At 43.2% G+C, this 18,679-nt stretch overlaps 1 protein-coding gene across 2 annotated transcripts in view; it reads left to right on the top strand.

Annotated features, from left to right (window-relative positions):
• Nucleotides 1-4,110: 4,110 nt before the first annotated feature.
• LOC137323627 (dehydrogenase/reductase SDR family member 9-like) overlaps nt 4,111-18,679 on the top strand; it is a 31,954-nt gene continuing 17,385 nt past the window's right edge. For both annotated transcript variants that reach the window (XM_067987330.1, XM_067987329.1), the window contains exons 1-2: nt 4,111-4,308; nt 15,014-15,358. In XM_067987330.1, coding sequence (XP_067843431.1) covers nt 15,046-15,358 — 313 coding nt within the window. In that variant the 5' untranslated portion in view covers nt 4,111-4,308; nt 15,014-15,045. The remainder of the gene's footprint in view (nt 4,309-15,013; nt 15,359-18,679) is intronic.

Below are 18,679 nucleotides of genomic sequence, written 5' to 3'. Positions count from 1 at the left end.
TAGACTTCAGCATCCAGCTATCACATTATTTTCATATCTTTAACAGCTAGGCAGACAAATATATAGAGGCAGCAAAGCAGATAGCTCCGCTCCACATTGGGAGAAGAATGAGGAAAAACTTTTCAAATTCCAGGCTAGTTCTATTAGGCTCTACGATAAGTTACCAATCAAAATTATATCAAATCAGCCTTTCCAAAAGCAGATCTATTGCTATAGAAATGGGGATGGGATGGGAGCAGGCTCAGAAGTAAAAGACCTCAGCTCTCTTGCAGCACATCCAACTTCCATGTTTGGTATGTTACAACTTGCAACATATGCAATTAAGTGATTTGCTTTGCTAGGACATTAAAGCCCCAATTGTAATCCCCCACGCCCGACAAAATCAATGTCTGCAGGGGATTAAAATCACGGCAGTGTGATACTCACCGTATCGACACTCAGTTCCTGCCACTCACCATTTAAGGTATCAGCCATGGCTCAGTGTTAGCACTCTTGCCTCTGAATCAGAAGATAGTGTAATACTTTTGTAATACTCTTGTCCCACTCCAGAGACTTGATCACAAAATCAAGGCTGATACTCCAATGTAAGTACTGAGGGAGTGCTGCACTGTCGGAGATGCTGTCTTTGGGATGAGACGTTAAAGCAAGGCCACGTCTATCAGATGAATGTAAAAGATCCCATGGCACTATTTTGAAGAGAAGGGGAGCTCCCCCAGTGGCCTGGTCAATATTTATTTCTCAACTAACATCACTAAAAAACAGATTATCTTGTCTTTATCATATTGCTGTTTGTGGGACCTTGCTGTGCACTAATTGGCTGCCATGATTCCTACATTTCAACAGTGACAATACTTCAAAAGTATTTCACTGGCTGTAAAGTGCTTTGGGATGTCCTGAGGTTGTGAAAGGTGCTATATAAATGCAAGTCTTTCTTTTTTATTTTTATCGGTGTGTTTCGGGCAGTATCTCAAGCCCTTGACCCAGGCAGGTGAGGGCCTAAATGTGCACTTCCTGCCATATGCAGCAAATTTGCAACAGTGAATTGACCATTTCTGTTATTTTCTTTTGTACCTGACATACCACTTAACTATTTGTGGTGTGCCCTTGTACTCTGCAGAAGATGTTTTGCTGTTCATCGTGCTGTCCACAAAAACCTGCAGGAGCTGTTGTTTGCTTCTTCTTCAGCTCCATTACCGCACACTATTGTGTATTCCACAACTGGATTCACAAGCTATTTTTAGACTAGTTAAGTAGCTAGTTTAACATTTTAACAGCAGCATTACTGTTAGTGGATTCTGATTGGTCCACCAACCGTGCATTCACTCTAATTACATCTATCTCACAGGAATTGCACTGTTCAAAATAGTACGTTCCTGCAAGTGCATTACAAAGCCAAAAACTAGAAAATAGTTGCAAGTGGTGAAAATCTGACATAAAACCAGAACATGCTGGAAATACACAGTATGTTGAAATATGTAGCAATACAGTGGAGGAGGGTTTAAACTAATTTGGCAGGGGGATGGGCACCAGGATGAAACATTAGAGAGGAGAAACAGGGTGAACAGAGGAAAGGGAGGGAACAAGTAGCACTAGAGTAAAGAATAGTTCAGAAATAGGAGGGATCAGACAGGAGGCAAATGCGAGGCAACCTAAGATGAGTTTAGAGTGCATGTGCGTAAACGCACGTAGCGTGGTAAATAAGGTTGGTGAGCTGCGGGCTCAAGTCACCACATGGGACTATGATATAGTGACAATAACAGAGACCTAGCTCAAAGAAGGGGAGAATTGGGTACTTAATATTCCTGGCTACAAGGTATTCAGGAGAGATAGAGAAGGAAAGAAAGGAGGGGTGAGGATGGCAGTATTGATCAAAGAAACTATTTTAGCACTGGAAAGGATGATGTAGAAGGACAAGGGCAGCAGACACATGGGAACACCACCATCTGCAAGTTCCCCTCCAAGTCACACACCATCCCGACTTGGAAATATATCACCGTTCCTTCATCGTTGCTAGGTCAAAATCCTGGAACTCCCTAACAGCACTGTGGGAGTCCCTTCACCACACGGACTGCAGCGGTTAAAGAAGGTGGCTCACCACCACCTTCTCAAGGGTAATTAGGGATGGGTAATAAATGCTGGTCTTGCCAATAACGCTCACATCCATGAAAGAATAAAAAAAAAGAAACCGCATCTATCAATCTCGAATATACTCAATGACAGCCCTCTGGGGTAGAGAATTCCAAATATTCACAACCCTCTGAGTGAAGAAATTTTTCCTCATCTCAGTCCTAAATGGCTGACCTCTTATCTTGAGACTATGATCCCTAGATCTAGACTCTCCAGCTAGGGGAAGCATCTACGCTGTCAAGCCTTCTAAGAATTTTACACGTTTCAATGAGATCACCTCTCATTCTTCTAAACTCCAAAGAGTACGGGCCCATTTTACTCAATCTCTCCTCAGAGGACAACCCTCTCATCCCAGGAATCAATCTAGTGAACCTTTGTTGCACCGCCTCTAAGGCAAGTATATCCTTCCTTAGGTAAGGAGACCAAAACTGTACACAATATTCCCGATGTAGTTTTACCAGATCCATATATAATTGCAGCAAGATCTCCTTACTCTTATACTCCAGCCGCTTGCAATAAAGGCTAACATACCATTTGCCTTCCTAATTGCTTGCTGTACCTGCATGTTAACTTTCTGTGATTTGTGTACAAGGACACCCAAATCCCTCTGAATAGAAACTTTTCTTGGTCTCTCACCTTTTAAAAAATATTCTGCTTTTCTATTCTTCCTATGAAAGTGGATAATTTCATATTTCCCCACATTGTACTCCATCTGCCACCTTCTCGTCCACTCACTTAACCTGTCTATATCCCTTTGCAGCCTCTTTGCGTCCTCCTCACAGCTTACTTTCCCACCTAGTTTTGTATTGTCAGCAAACTTGGATACATTACACTCGGTCCCCTCATCTAAGCCATTGCTATATATTGTAAATAGCTGAGGCCCAAGCACCGATCCTTGCGGCACCCCACTAGTTACATCCTGCCAACCCGAAAATGATCCGTTTGTTCCTACATCCTGTTTTCTGTCTGTTAACCAATCCTCAATCCATGCTAATATATTACCCCCAATCCCATGAGCCCCAATCTTGTTTAACAACCTCTTGTGTGGCACCTTATTGAATGCCTTTTGAAAATCCAAATATATTACATCCACTGGTTCCCTCTTATCTACCCTGGTAGTTATACCCTCAAAAAACTCTAATAGATTTAGGGGTTAGAGAGAGGAGTGTCTCTTTGAATTGGGAGGTTTAGAAAGATAGAGTGCCTCTGTGAACCAGGTGGAGTAAGAGGCTTTAGAATTCATCTGTGAACTGGGTGAGGTTGGAGAGGGGCTCTAGGAGAAAGAGTATCCCTCTGACCAAGAGGGAGGAGGTAGAGGGGAAGCAGTGGCTTAGCCAGATATAGTCAATGTACGAAAATCTGAGTACTTTTTGTCCCTCTGGGCGGCCGCTAGAAGTGCAAAATCAGGCTGTAACGTGTGATTTACTATCCCAAGGGATCTGGCTGAGAAATGGCTGTGTTCCATTCACTGATATTCTTTTTATGTATGGTCCATCTACAGCTCCTACTTAATGCTGCAACTTCATCCAAGACTGGGCTTTATGTGTCTAAAACTCCATCATTGATGGTGTGAGCGCATTTTGTCCGTTGCATTTTGCAGGGCAAGTTCACAGTTGAGACTTTCTGCTATCCCCCTTATGCTGATAGTGCACACCCTTGCAGTAAAGAGCACATGAAAGAGATAGGGAGCCTCTGTGAACTGGGTCAAGGGGTTGGAGGGAGAGACTGATTCTCCAAACTTATCATTGTAGATAACAAGAGTGAAACTAAAGCCTGCTTTTACAGCGAAGAATAGACAGATCCAATTATGTTTACAGCATCTTCCCGTAATTTTCACTGACATATTATGAGCGCATTCTTAGCAATTTCCTAATATGTACATCTTTGGCACGCCCACATTTTTCTCCTTACGAAATACTGCTGTGGCGAATAGTTGTGTGTTTGTACAACTTTGTCAGTTCAAATCCAATGCACCAGACAAGATCATACATAGAACCCAAATACTTTATTGAGAGTGTTCCGTATTCCGCCCTGGGAGGTTTGGCAGACAGGGAAATCCACAAAGAGGCTTATGAGCAATCAATCCGGGGCTAAAGAGCAAAACTGAAAACAACAGTCACTCACACCTCGGCTCTAACCGTACAACAGGGAGCAACCCAGAGAATTTGGCACATTCTTCAGGTAAGAGCTGTCTTTCTGTTCTGTTATTAATACTTGTGGAATCCCTATAACCAGCCAAGGTTATACTTTTGTAGTCAGGGTAGATAGGGGCAGTGCTGAAACATTGTGAACCTACATGCGAGAAGTTATATATTTTAACGATTTACACTCAGCAGGAGCTGTTGATGTCTCAGCGGCGCCAGCATTGACAGAGGGGTGGAGGCACTAACCTACAAAGAGTCAGGGAGACAATCAGGGTTTAGTCATTCAGACACCTGGTTGGAACTGTCTGGATTATAGAAGAGCTGTCACTATGCTGAAGTTAAGTATGTTTATACATGGAAGTGAGAGCAATGACGAGATGGAGCAAATGCATGATGTAAGGAGATAGTAGGAGGGGTGACCAAAAGCTGTGGTAGAGGTTATTTTTTTTAAAGAGGGTCTTAATGGAGAAGAAAGTGGAGAGGGTGAGAGAAGGAATTCCAGAGCTTAGGTTGTTGAAGGCACAGCTGCCTATGGTGAGGTGAAGGGAGGGGCCAGTGTCAGAGAAACAGAGGGGTCGATTTTAACTGGGCGGGTGGGGGACTGGAACATTTGAAAGCTCGCAAGGCCCAGCTGATTTTAACAACCGGGCCTCATTTACATTTGATTGGCTGGCTGGCTGGCTGGCAGGCAGGCAATTTGCGTCGGCAGCAGGCCACCAGCCTACCTAAACCACTCAGTTTACGTCGGGAATCCCAGGACACTATTTAAAGGGTGACTGCAGTTCTTACAGCGAGGTTGCACCTACTCAATCCAAACCCTGCTTTTGGCTTCTGCAATCTCTGTTTCTAGAGATGGCTGAAAAGAGGGATAAGCCTGCCTCCAGGTTTTTTGATGCCTCCCTAGAGGTGCTGCTTGCAACATTGAGAGCCAGGAGGGAAATGCTGTTCCCACAAAGTAGTAAGATAAAGTCCAAAAGCCTGATTGGAGGTAGCAGAGGAAGTTAGCAGCAGGAGCATCACCCCAAGGCCCTGGATATATTAACACAAGAGATTCAATAGCATCACTAGATCAGGAACGTTCAGTACATCTCCCTTCCCCATCACTAGATCAGGAACGTTCAGTACATCTCCTCCCTTCCCCATCACTAGATCAGGAACGTTCAGTACATCTCCTCCCTTCCCCATCACTAGATCAGGAACGTTCAGTACATCTCCTCCCTTCCCCATCACTAGATCAGGAATGTTCAGTACATCTCCTCCCTTCCCCATCACTAGATCAGGAACGTTCAGTACATCTCCTCCCTTCCCCATCACTAGATCAGGAATGTTCAGTACATCTCCTTCCTTCCCCATCACTAGATCAGGAATGTTCAGTACATCTCCTCCCTTCCCCATCACTAGATCAGGAACGTTCAGTACATCTCCTCCCTTCCCCATCACTAGATCAGGAATGTTCAGTACATCTCCTTCCTTCCCCATTACTAGATCAGGAATGTTCAGTACATCTCCTCCCTTCCCCATCACTAGATCAGGAATGTTCAATACATCTCCTTCCTTCCCCATCTCTTGCACTGCACCTGTTCGCAGTCCCTCTCCTCACTCCTTCACCATTCAGACCAATCACCACCCTTTTGTTTCCCACACCACCAATCACAAGATCTTCCGTTACCTCATACAGTCGCTCTTGTGCCTCAAGCATTTTTCTTTTAATGGCCGGACCCCAGAGGTCCGCATTTCTGTCCCACTCAGCAGAGCGAGGAGAGGACAGCACCTCCAGCGAGTCATCTCCTGGGCTGTCAATACCACCAGTACCTGCTCCTTCTCACTTGTGCTGTATGTTTCACCAGGTGCAGGCCTGTCTGACTTGCGATCTATGCCTCCTGGGGTGCCAATGCCTGTGCTAGTGCTTGGGAAAAGTGCATCGAGTGTGTTTTATTGTACTGCATAGTGTCTGGGAAATGGGCTCAAGTAGAGCAAGGACAGGCTACTGATGAACGGCTAGGAGAGCATTAGGATAATCGAGTCTGTGTGTGACAAAGATGGTTTCAGCAGCAGATAGGCGGAGTTTAGAGTAGAGTTGGCAATGCTACAGAGGTGGGAGTAGGCAGTCTTTGCGATGGAGAGCATATAAGATCAGAAGCTCAGCTTGGGTCAAATAGGATGCAGACTTTGTCAACAGTCTGGTTCAGTTTGAGACAGTGGTTGGGGACAGGAATGAAATTGGTGGCGATGGTACGGACTTTGTTGGGGAGGGGCGAAGACAATGGCTTTGGTCTTCCCAGTGTTTAGTTGGAGGATATTGCAGCTCATTCAAGACTGGATGTTGGACAAGCAGTCTGGCAGCAATGAGGAAGTGGAAGGGCTGAGAGATGTAGTGCAGAGGTAGAGGTGGTGCACGTATGGAAGCTGACCCCATGTCAGTGGATGATGCTGCTATGGGGCAGCATATAGATGAGGCAGAGAGCCAAGGATAGATCCTTGGGAAACTCTGGAAATAATGGTGCTGCGGCAGGAAGAAAAGCCATTGCAGGAGATGCTCTGGCTATGCTCGGATAGGTAAGAGTGGAACCAAGTGGAGGCAGTCCCACTGAGCTGGAGATTGGAGGAGTGGTGTTTGAGGATGATGTGGTCTACTGCCTTGAACACTGCAAAGAGATCTAGGAGGAACAGCAGAGATAATTGCACCATGGTCACAGTCACAAAGAATTTCAACAGCAACAACTTGCCTTTATATAGCGTTGTTAACATAGAAACAAGTCATAAGGCCCTTCACAATAATGTAATCAAAAAAAATGGATGCTGAGCCAAGGAAGGAAATATTAGGAGGGGTGACCAACAGCTTGGTCAAAGAGGTAGGTTTTAAGGAGGGTCTTAAAGAAGGAGAGGAAGGTGGCGAGGTAGAGAAATATAGGGAGTTAATTCCAGAACGTTGGTTCTAGGAGGCTGAAGGCATGGCCACCAATGGCGGGGAGAAGGGAGTGGGGGGAAGCTCAGCCTGGAGTTGAATAGGGTGCTGAGGTTGTGACTATTCTAATTCAGCCTGAGACGAGTCTGGGGTAGGGGATGGAATCGATGGCAAGGGTGCGGAGTTTGTGGCAAGGGCTTAAGACAATGGCTTCGGTCTGCCCAATGTTTAACTGGAGGAAACTATGGCTCATCGAAGATTGGATGTTGGACAAGCAGTCTGACAACACAGAGACAGTGGAGGGTTGGAGAGAGGTGGTGCTGACGTAGAACTGGGTGTCATCAGCGTGCATGTGGACACCAAATCTGCGGATGATGTAGCCATGTAGCATGTAGATGTGAAAGAGGAGGTGGCTAACGATAGATCTAAGAATATATGTCTGGAACTCAGCCTGCAGCAGGTGGCATAGTGTGGCCTCTGTCTCTGAAGTGAAGTGGAAGTGCTGGAAACAGGTTTCCTGTGACATTTATAAGTAGGAATGCCATAGTCTGTAAACATGGGTCTTTGGGTATTAACAACAGTGGATATATCGCCTGAGGTGTTTATTGTTGGCCCTGAAAATGTTGTTCCCTCATGAATTTGTCCTCTTTTTCCAATTTGTGCAACACTATGGGAACAGCCAATGGGATTCCAATTCTTCCAATTTGTTAACTGCAGCTAATACCACAGCCATAATTGTCAAGCCTCTGGAGAGGATCATGTTAGCAAACCAGGGGTATGAAGGAAAGGGAAAAAGTAGAGAGAAATAAAAGAAGTCAAGATATTCAATGCACAAGGAGAGAAATGCTCACTTCAAAAAAATTAAACTTCAACATTTGTTGAAATAACAGAACCTTGCTTTAAGAGACATCAAAGCAGGCCAGGCCCATTTTTCTTCTTGCATCCATTTTATAAGGATATGGTTTGTGCTGGGTGTGGAGTCTTGCCTGGAGTTGTGACATTCAGTGAGGAACTTGATTTGCATAAAGTTTTGAATAAATGAGCTTTGCACTTGCCTTAATCATAGCCTCCTTGCAAGCCCCAAAATTGAACTGCACAAAATTAGTTGCCCTGCAAATCGGGTGTTTGAGGTCATGCCACTGCTGGAATCTTGGAAAATCAGGGATCATGTGTACATAATTCTACAAGCTCCAAATTAACAGGAAACTGCATAAACTTTATTTGATCCTCGATCAACTATTGCTTGTATACTCAATAGTTGTTTCTGTTTGTGAAAGGATTATACCAGAGTATTATATAAGTTGATTGCATAGCTGACGATCCAATTGTTGTTGAATAGCAAAGGGTGTGTGATTTCAGGAGTGGTATAACACAATATACATCTGACTCTGAAGTTTCAAAATTGTGGGAAAGTAATTGGTACAAATGAACATAGGAAAGTTCAAGGTTGTATTTTACAGAAAATATATTAGTGCTCGTGGGTGGAGCACTAAATGTTGTGCACACTGATACATTTGCATTCTAAACCACTAAGTCATGTAGATAATTCTGCTTAAATTAACAGGCTTTATTCTATCATCTGCTGTTTGCTGATCTTTTAGCAGGTCATACCTTATGCTGACATTATCCATAGTTCTGTGACATGCCCAGTGTGTGCTCTTTTCTGTTATTTACCTGTTATAGTCTTGAATGCCTACTCTTCTGCATAATAGTTCATGTTTCTAACAAGCCATGTTTCTAATAGGCCATGTTTCTGCTAATGTTCTGTTTTTTTTTAATTACAGTGTTTTGAGAGGTTAACATTCACATTAGAATCTAATTGATAAAGGCTGCTTCAATTATAGCAGAGAGAATTGTATCAGCAGACATTCTCTCATCTTTAACCCAGCTACTAATCCTAACTTTATAAGAGCACTCCGAACTGGACTAGTATTTTTATTTCTATTTTCCGCACCAGGCTTCTGTGATTGAGCTAGCTGATTTGTTGGTAGCATTTTAATAGACCTGGTGGGGATGTATTGAAACTCAAGGTTAATTGTTAACTTTAAATCTGAGATTGATAGATTTTTGTTAACCAAAGGTATTAAGGGATATGGGGCTAGGTCACAGATCAGCCATGATCTCTTTGAATGGCAGAACAGGCTCGAGGGGCTAAATGGCCTACTCCTGTTCCTATAAGCTCTGACAGGTAATGGAAAGCCTCCTTCACAACAAGGATAGCCCTGCCCATGGCAGTGAAGTCACACATGCCTTGAACTTCAATGTTACTAGCTCCTTTTCGGCCACTTCAGGTGATGTCAGATCGGCCAGAATGCAGTGCATACATTGTTTGCTAGGGCCAAGGACTTTATTATTTTTCCTAGTGATAATGACCATCAACAAAAAAGGGCTTTTCACCTCTTTACAGTGGCTGGTTTTCCAAAGGTGCAAGGCTTCATCAATAGATGTGACCATATGGACTTCTTGCACCCTTACAATGGCGTTTGTAAATAGGAAAGACCTTCAATCCAACAGCGTGCACGATGTATTGAGCATCATGTAGATAGATGCCAGGTAGTGTGGAAGCTGCTACAATGCAATTATTCTTTAGCAGTTTACAATTTCACCATTATTTCAAGGCAGTTTCGATCCAGGTGGTTGCTTAGCAATCAGGGATACCCTATCGAGCTGTGGCTGAAGGCATCAGCATAGAATCCAATAACTGCAGCAGAAATAAAATATAATGATGCTCATGGCTGCACAAATAGAGCCGACAGTAGGACTGCTCAAACTGCCCTATGTTGATAGACCTGTTGGGCTGAATGGCCTGCTTCTGTAAATACTATGTAAAGATTTAGCTATCTGGATCGGTTTGGGGGAGCATGCAGCTGTACAGTTCTGAACAGGTCTCCAAAATTATAAAATATTGTGCTGCATTCAGTAAATGGCTATCAGAAGAGAACTCACCATGCAGCAGGGCAAAAAGGAGGGTCAGGCAGCTGTTAAGGATGAAGGGGACAAAGAGACTGAGACTAGGAGTTGCCATGTCCACTGGAGCACCATCATAGCCAGCAAATGTGTCAATGTTTAGTAGAGAACCAAGTGAAGTGACTGACTGCTGGATGTCCCCAAGGTTTGCCTGGGACAGTGTAGCTTGTTATTTCTTTCAACAGGTTAGAAGATGTTCCTGTAACTGCAGGCATAACCCCTCCTACTGTGGTGGCTGTCTGGGCCTGTTCACTTTCTGGCTGTGTGTGGGTTATTTGAATGGGCTGCCTGGGTGGCATGAATGGTCCCTCTTCCATGCCTACTCTTGCCATACCCCTGGTGCTGGGAATTCCTTCAGCATGTCCCGTCATCTGCATGGAAGCGGATCTTTCGGGTCAGAGTCCTATCCAGATGTTTCACCAGCATAATGAACCCAGACAGAACCAAATCATAGATATCAGAGCACAGTCTCTATATCATTAGTAATGCCAGTTATGAGAGAAATCTTAGCTGTACTAGGGACCTTGGTTAAATGGACTTCCCTGCAGATGCCACCTGTTCCAGGGTGGACTACGCTCTGTGAAGCAATCAAATATCGCTTCACAGATATGAGAAATAGACTCCTCCGAAGTGACCATCATACTTTGCAGTTTTCTTTACAGACTGTCAAAGGACTCTATAAATTGATGATATTTAGAAAGCAGCCTTCTCTTATTGGCAGGTCCTGGATGACACCAATCCCAGAGCTCATAATCTGAGGGTAGCCAGGAGCTGGTCTCCTTACCAACTTCTTCCTGATTCTCAGCTACCACTTGCACTTATTCCTCCTCACTCAAGCTGTGCATTTCATCCAGTGCCCCTTATGCTAACTCTAAATCTTTCTCAGAATGGGCTGGTGCTTGCTGCTGGGCTACATAGAGTCTACAGCACAGAAACAGGCCATTCAGTTCAACTTGTCTATGGTGGTGCTTATGCTCCACCCGAGCCTCCTCCTACCCCTCTTCATCTAATACTATCAGCATATCCTTCTATTTCTTTCTCCCTCATATATTGCATATATATAAAAATTAATTAGAAAAGGGAATAGTGTGAGAGGACTGGCGGACAACTAATGTTATTCTTATATTTAAAAAGGGAAATCGAACAAATTCAGGGAATTATAGATCAGTTAGCTTAAAGTCGGTGGTAGGAAAGATAATAGAATCTTTACTCAAAATGTAATAGAAAAACATCTAAAAAAGAAAATATAATGAAGAATAGTCAGCATGGATTTCAGAAGGGAAAGTCGTACTTGATCAACCTTAATGAATTCTTTGAATAGTGCTCTAAGATGTTTTTTACATCTACCAGAGCAGGCAGGGGAGCCCTCAGCTCAACGTCCTGTCTGAAAGACAGCATCTCCAACAGTACAGCAGTCCTTCAGTACTGCACTGAAGTGTCAGCCTAGATTGTATGCTCAAGTGGCCAGTGTGAGGCTCAAACCCATGATGTATTACTGACAAGGAAGAATGTTACCACTGAGCCAAGACTAACACTCCTGATAGTACATTTCTGCAGCCAACACATTCAACGCTATGATGTTGCGGAGCCTGGCAAATTACCTGTTGTCAGAACGCTTGAAAAATTTAGGGACAAAAAATTACAAGAATGGGTACTTGATGTAGGTTGGTTACCTGCATGCCCCTCTCTAATGTGCTCAGCATATGTCGAAGCTGTGCGTTTTCTGTAATTTTGTCAGCAGGTCGTTAAATACAGAGATAAATAGGCATTCTTCCATCTTTTTGTAAAGGAAGAATTCCCTTCCCACCACCCATGTTCTTGTGTTTGTGGCAAAATTCTTTAAGTGTGCATTGTGGAGTGCACATGAATCACTGTCACTCTTTGAGAAAGGAACAATTAATTATCTTTATAAAACTTGCCAGTGCGATTCCATTATTGTATTTAATATAAATCTGTGACTTTCACAACTTTATCCTTGCAGCATCTTTCACTTTCAGTCTTACTTCTTAATATTTTTGCAAATTTTTTTTTAGACTCTTGGAATTGTTTTTGTCGTTTCACTTGGAAGTTTGTGACCTGTAAACCCAGAGTATGCACTGAGTGTGGCTGATCTTTTCTGCTCAGTCACTTAGTATAAAAGTCACAGTACTGTTCTTGTAATCCCTCAACCCTCATTGGTAGTGGGGGAGGGGTAGTTTAAACCTTAAGTCAAGTCCCAAAAACACAAATTTGTGTAGATGGCCCTAATAGTTCTTATAGTGTTATCTGATCACACATCATTGTGCTTGTCCTCCAGCATATCTACCTGACATTATTAGAAGTAAAAGTTCAGTCTAATGAATCTACTGGAGTTCTTTGAGAAGGCAATTAATGCTATATTTGCTTGCATTCAGAAAAACAATTGTCAACTTTTCTTGACAATTTACAGCCTGTTAACTAAACCGTGGGAACACGCTGTTTTGAAACACACATTTCCTGAGAATGAAATTTTGTTAGTGGGAATGGAAAAATATCAGTCCATCATAATTGGCTGGAAATTGCTCGTAAAATAATGGTGAGCCTAACAGCGCTCACTGTTATTAATGGGCCAATCGAAGAGCAAGTTCCAGTGACCGCACGTGCGCAGTCAAACGCAGAATTTGGGCACTTGCTCGTCCTGATTCCCTGCTGATCTGACAGCTTCGTGTTAAAGAAATATCACAGGCAGGAATCAATGGACCAACGCGAACTTGCTCTCTTGCTCAGCTGGAAACTAACTAATGTTGCCAGAAAAAAATTGAGTTACAGCAGATCTGAACTAACTTTTAACAGCGTGGTAAGGTATTAATGACTGCCAAACAACCTCTCTGGCACTGAAAATTATCTTTTAAAAATGTGAAGTCTCATAACTCCCAATCTTAATAAATGTAAGGAATCTTACAACACCAGGTTATAGTCCAACAGTTTTATTTGAAAATCACAAGCTTTCGGAGGTTTTCTCCTTCGTCAGTTCACCTGACGAAGGAGAAAGCCTCCGAAAGCTTGTGATTTTCAAATAAAACTGTTGGACTATAACCTGGTGTTGTAAGATTCCTTACATTTGTCAACCCCAGTGCATCACCGGCATCTCCACATCATGGCTCCAATCTTAATAGTTTTTGGACATTTAAAAAAAAAATTAATTTAAAATTTTTGTTTTTTTACTTTTTCTTTCTGCGTCTTTTATCTCAGTCTTTTAATCTTACCCTTTCTTTATTTCACTTTCTCTATCTGATTTTATAGTACATTTACTAATTTATCTGACACTTCCTGGTACCTAGTCTGCGCGGTTCGTGAATGAGCTTCACTTCCTGGTTCTCACAGCGTGGCTTGCTTCAAGCTGTTGGTGATGGGGACATAGTGATCCTTTCCTCCTCTCACAGCTCAGAGAAGCCCGGGAGTACTTCTTGCAGCTTTCAATTAAAGCAAGTTGGCGCCCAGAAGCCTGCAAAAAGTTTGTGGGTGAATTAGTTACTTACGAGCAACGGGCGATGTGTGTTTGCGGCTCAGCCTAATTTCCGGCCCAATATGCCTGTAATAGTGATGCTTTAGCGCTTCACAAGTATCTAATCAATCACTTAACTAGTTGAAAAGCTCATTGATCCAGCTGTACAATGTGCAGAATTTGGATCCATAACCCTGAAATATTGGCCCCATTTTGCTGTGAGCAGCGAACGAATGGCGTTAGCCATTCATCAGACTTACACTTGCCCGTAGACTCTCTATGGGGATTTGCACGGCAAGTTACTGTAAATTAGAGAGATCCAAACAAGCAGCCCCCTCTACAGGGCATCTGGGAACTATGTGAACAGGACAAGCAGCTGCGTATCTCCCAATCAGGTTGCAGAATCGTTAATGAGCCGCACAGAGTCTGAACCAGGAAGTGTGAGTTAGTATAGTGAATTCAATGTCAAATCAGGCACAGAAAGAGAAATAATGAGAGGGAAAGAAAGATTGGATTAAGAGAGACAGAAAGAAAAAGTAAAAAAAAATGTTACTTAAATTTTTGTTAAATCTCCAACAATAATTAAAAGCTGAAGGAATGAGACCCCACACTTTTAGAAGTTAATTTTCAGTGCCAGAGAGTTTGGCAGTAATTATGACATATCAAACCGTTAAAAGGGTACTTAGACTGGAATCGACAAGCCCTAACTTTTTGTGGAGAGTGTAGTCCCTATCTACGACTTCAGTACAGGAACTTCACGCCGTTCAATATATTTGAATGGGGAGCCAGACAGCGAGATGTTGTTTTCCTGCAGCTTATGGAGGGGCAGCACATCTCAGACAGCAAGTTCCGGATTTTCGCAGTTGCTGTGCGATTTGCACATAAATAACGGTGGCTTCACTGTTATTTTCACAGCAAAATCCTGCCCATTGAATTTTAAAATGTGTGGATATTTGTATCGGCATCTAGTGATGACAATGAAATAGATTTTTTGTACAATATAAGAAACAATTTCTAATTTTAGTGTTTTCCCCAGCAGTGGGAATCATAGTAAGTGATTGCAAGAGATCAGCATGTATCCAGCTGCCATTTTAAACATGATAATCGAGGTTAGAAGAGTCAGTGGTCATACTCACTGAACTCTACAAGTGCTATACTTTACAAGAATCATATTTATGGTATAACAGGAAATTGAATAATAAATGATTGGAAGATTCATTTACAGTGCCAGTAGATCCTATTGTTTACGTGTGAATGTACTAGAATGGATTACACACATCATAAAAGAATCGAGTCCTAATTAGGCAATTACCTGGGCGTATCATACAAAATGCTTTTTATTACACACAGTGTCAGTGTTGTTCCTGGTTTTAAAGGTAATTTTCTAAGTTACTTTTGTGTTTTCAGTTTCTCATCATTCCCTATATAGTCACTGGGACATGTTTGCATACATTCTGGGCTTCTTGTTAATCTGGTTTCTGTGCTGGTGGATGCGAGACAAACTTAAAATTGAAAAGCTCTCAGACAAGTATGTGTTCATCACTGGGTGTGATACTGGCTTTGGAAATTTGGCTGCAAAAGTCCTTGATATTGGTGGATTTCGAGTACTTGCTGGGTGCCTGACTGAGGAAGGAGCTCAAGACTTAAAGAAGGAAACCTCAGGCAGGTTGAAAACAATCCCGTTGGATATTACAAAATCAGATAGCATCGAGAATGCAACTGACCAGATCAAGGTGGAGGTGGGAAATAGTGGTAAGTGCAATGCAAAAGATTCCTGTAGCTACTTACTAGTAAGATTTTTAAAAAGTAATATATACATCTACTTTTCATACATATTTAGTATAATATAATATTTGCTGGATAATGAAAAAGTTACAATTTATAAAAAAATAATTAATTGGAGGATAATTAGAAGAAAAACATATAATATATTTTAAAAGTTTTGAATTTGTGCATACTTCCTGTTAGTGTCCCACTTACGTTCTGTAACACTTTCCTGTCGTGCCTATTTCCATCACACTTTTCTGCCAGTCCTAAATTATACATGTCTATACTTACCATATACTTACCTTTTGATTAAGTCCTACCAGCTCCAAATTTTCATTCCCAAGGTAATTAATGCTATGCATGACAGCACCTCCTGCCTGAGGCTTACTAAAACGAGGCCGCTAACCTTTTCCAGCTTCCTCCAGAATCTTCTTTTGAGTTTACTTTTAAATTTTTTTATATATTTTAATTTTTTTATTAATTCCCTTTCAAATTAAGAAGTTTCCATGGTCCCGTTGGAGTGTCTCCTGACGATGGGCCTGTAGCCATGGCTGAACCAGCCCCGTTCCTGCGATCATTATTAACCTGTTGTCTGGCCAGAACTCTTCCACTTACTCCAACCCAAAGAAAGGGAGAGAAACAGAAAAGGAGAATGAAGGAGACCGAGGCTGGAGAGAGAGAAGCAGAAAAGGCAAGAGAGAGAAGCAGAAAATGAATGAGAGAGAGAGAAAAGGCAAACAAGGGCAGAGAAGTAGAACAAGGGAAGGAGGTGAGAGAGACAAATGCTGAGAAATGAAGAAATACAGGGAGAGACAGAGACAGAGCGCAAAAGGAAAGATACAGAAAGAGAGACAAATAAAGATAAAAGGGCTGATTTTAACCATGCTCGCCCGTGCAACTTACCCGCTCTGATTCCGCTGCATTCCTGCGGGTTGTGATCTTGACCTGCTCTTCTAAGCAAGTGCAAGGGACACCTGCCGGAAGGCAGCGGGGTCCTTTTAAATTTCCAAATAGGGGCCCGATGATGTCATTGGGCCATTGTGGGGAGAGAGAGAGAACAAGAGCAAGTGAGAGACAGGGGGTCGATTTTAACTGTTTGTGCTGGCCAGGAAAGGTGTAGTAGATGGTTGACCGCTGGTCTTACATCCTGCCCGATTGATTTTTCAATTGAAGTTAATGAAAAGGAAAATCAGGCAGGGTCTAAGACAGGCAACCAACCTGCTACTGCCTGTTTCCTGCTCGGCAGGGATGGTTAATATCCACCTCAAGAAGTGTGAGAGAATGAATGAGAGAGTGAGGGATTGTCATCTGTTGTGACCCAATCCTGTATTTCAGCCTCCCTACCCATACTTTCTTGCCATGCTGCCTGACCTGTTCCTGGTCACCACTCCACCCAGCTCACCACATTCTCCTTGGGCTGCCTCACCCCAATGTTTAGACCCAGTTAACTCTTCCCCACATCCTGAGACTCCCCTTCCAGTGTTATGAGGCGTTGGGACTCCCTTTCCAGTGCTAGCAGACCTTGGGACTCCCTCCTCAATGCTTCCAGTCCCTGAGGCCTCTTTCCATCCTCCTGTGGATCTCTTTTTTTTGTGGCTGCAGATTGACGTCATTGGGGCCCGACTACAATTTTAACCAGAGGCTTGCATGGGGAAGCCATTGTGTCTTTCCCCTCCTCAGGCCAACCTGGCAGAAAGAGGAGCCAGTTCCAGAAAGGTAAGTGGATTTAATGTTTTTTAGTTTCCTTGCAGGCCAGGAAGAGCAGGAGTGCTCCTTCAGACCCAAAAGGAAACCTTGGGCTGCCCCTGCCCCTTCTCCAATGGTGAGATCTTCCCGACCCCTACCCCCTCCTCCCTACCACTTACCTGAGTGCCAGGGACTGTTCCTTCAGATCGCCAGCGGTGCCCTCCTACCGCCTGCCGCCCATTCTCACTGCTTATATCCATTCTCCTGACTCATGGCTGTGGTTCTGGCCATTCAGAACCTCACAAGTGATCACAGTTCATGCGTGAGCCTGGATAGTGAGTGTCAGCAATTTGCTTAGTCATGTGGACAATAGAGGACCCAACCCTGTCTTTATCGTGCATCCACAAAAAAGATAATAGCTGAGATTTTCCAATCGAGTTAAGTCGGCTCCCCAGTGTAATTTGAGTGGGAAGTGCAATGGGAGCTGGCCTGCTAGCCCTGCTCACCCTCATTGCCCCTGGGATTTCCTGCAACAAGTGACAGGGGAATGTACAATACACCTGCCTATACATGGACAGACTGATTGCAGTAATATGTAAATGATGGAAATATATCTACTGATGTATTTTCTGTCATTTGCACCATAACAATGCTGGATATCTGTTCATGCTTACTGCCCAGCATTGCTATCACAGGTGGATAGGGTGGTGAAGAAGGCATTCGGCATGCTTGGTTTCATTGGTCAGAACATTGAATACAGGAGTTGGGATGTCTTGTTGAAGTTGTACAAGACATTAGCAAGGCCACACTTGGAATACTGTGTACAGTTCTGGTCACCCTATTATAGAAAGGATATTATTAGACTAGAAAGAGTGCAGAAAAGATTTACTAGGATGCTACCGGGACTTGATGGTTTGACTTATAGGGAGAGGTTGGATAGACTGAGACATTTTTCCCTGGAGAGTAGGAGGTTTAGGGGTGATCTTATAGAAGTCTATAAAATAATGAGGGGCATAGATAAGGTAGATAGTCAAAATCTTTTCCCAAAGGTAGGGGAGTCTATAACGAGGGGGCATAGATTTAAGGTGAGAGGGGAGAGATACAAAAGGGTCCAGAGGGGCAATTTTTTCACTCAAAGGGTGGTGAGTGTCTGGAACGAGCTGCCAGAGGCAGTAGTAGAGGCAGGTACAATTTTGTCTTTTAAAAAGCATTTGGACAGTTACATGGGTAAGATGGGTATAGAGGGATATGGGCCAAGTGCAGGCAATTGGGACTAGCTTAGTGGTATAAACTGGGCGACATGGACATGTTGGGCCGATTGGCCTGTTTCCATGTTGTAAACTTCTATGATTCTATGATTCTATGGATGGTAAAGGGGCATTTAAATTTCAATGCTCCAAAATCCTATGCAGTTGATCACCGAGTCATTGATTGCATAAATTTAGGGGCCAATCAGTTTACACTGGCAGCACTGTCTCCCATAGCAAATATCTGCCCCTACTCCAGGCAGACTCCCCAGCAAATGACGCCAAGGCTGGAAACTCATCCAGTATCAGGGGTACACCTTCGTGGCAGGTGGAAGTCCAACAACATTAAATATTTGCCACAATTCCACAAATG

The sequence above is a fragment of the Heptranchias perlo genome, chromosome 7 (assembly GCF_035084215.1).
Source record: "Heptranchias perlo isolate sHepPer1 chromosome 7, sHepPer1.hap1, whole genome shotgun sequence".
Classification (NCBI taxonomy): domain Eukaryota; kingdom Metazoa; phylum Chordata; class Chondrichthyes; order Hexanchiformes; family Hexanchidae; genus Heptranchias; species Heptranchias perlo.
This window is presented reverse-complemented; position numbering and strand designations above follow the sequence as displayed.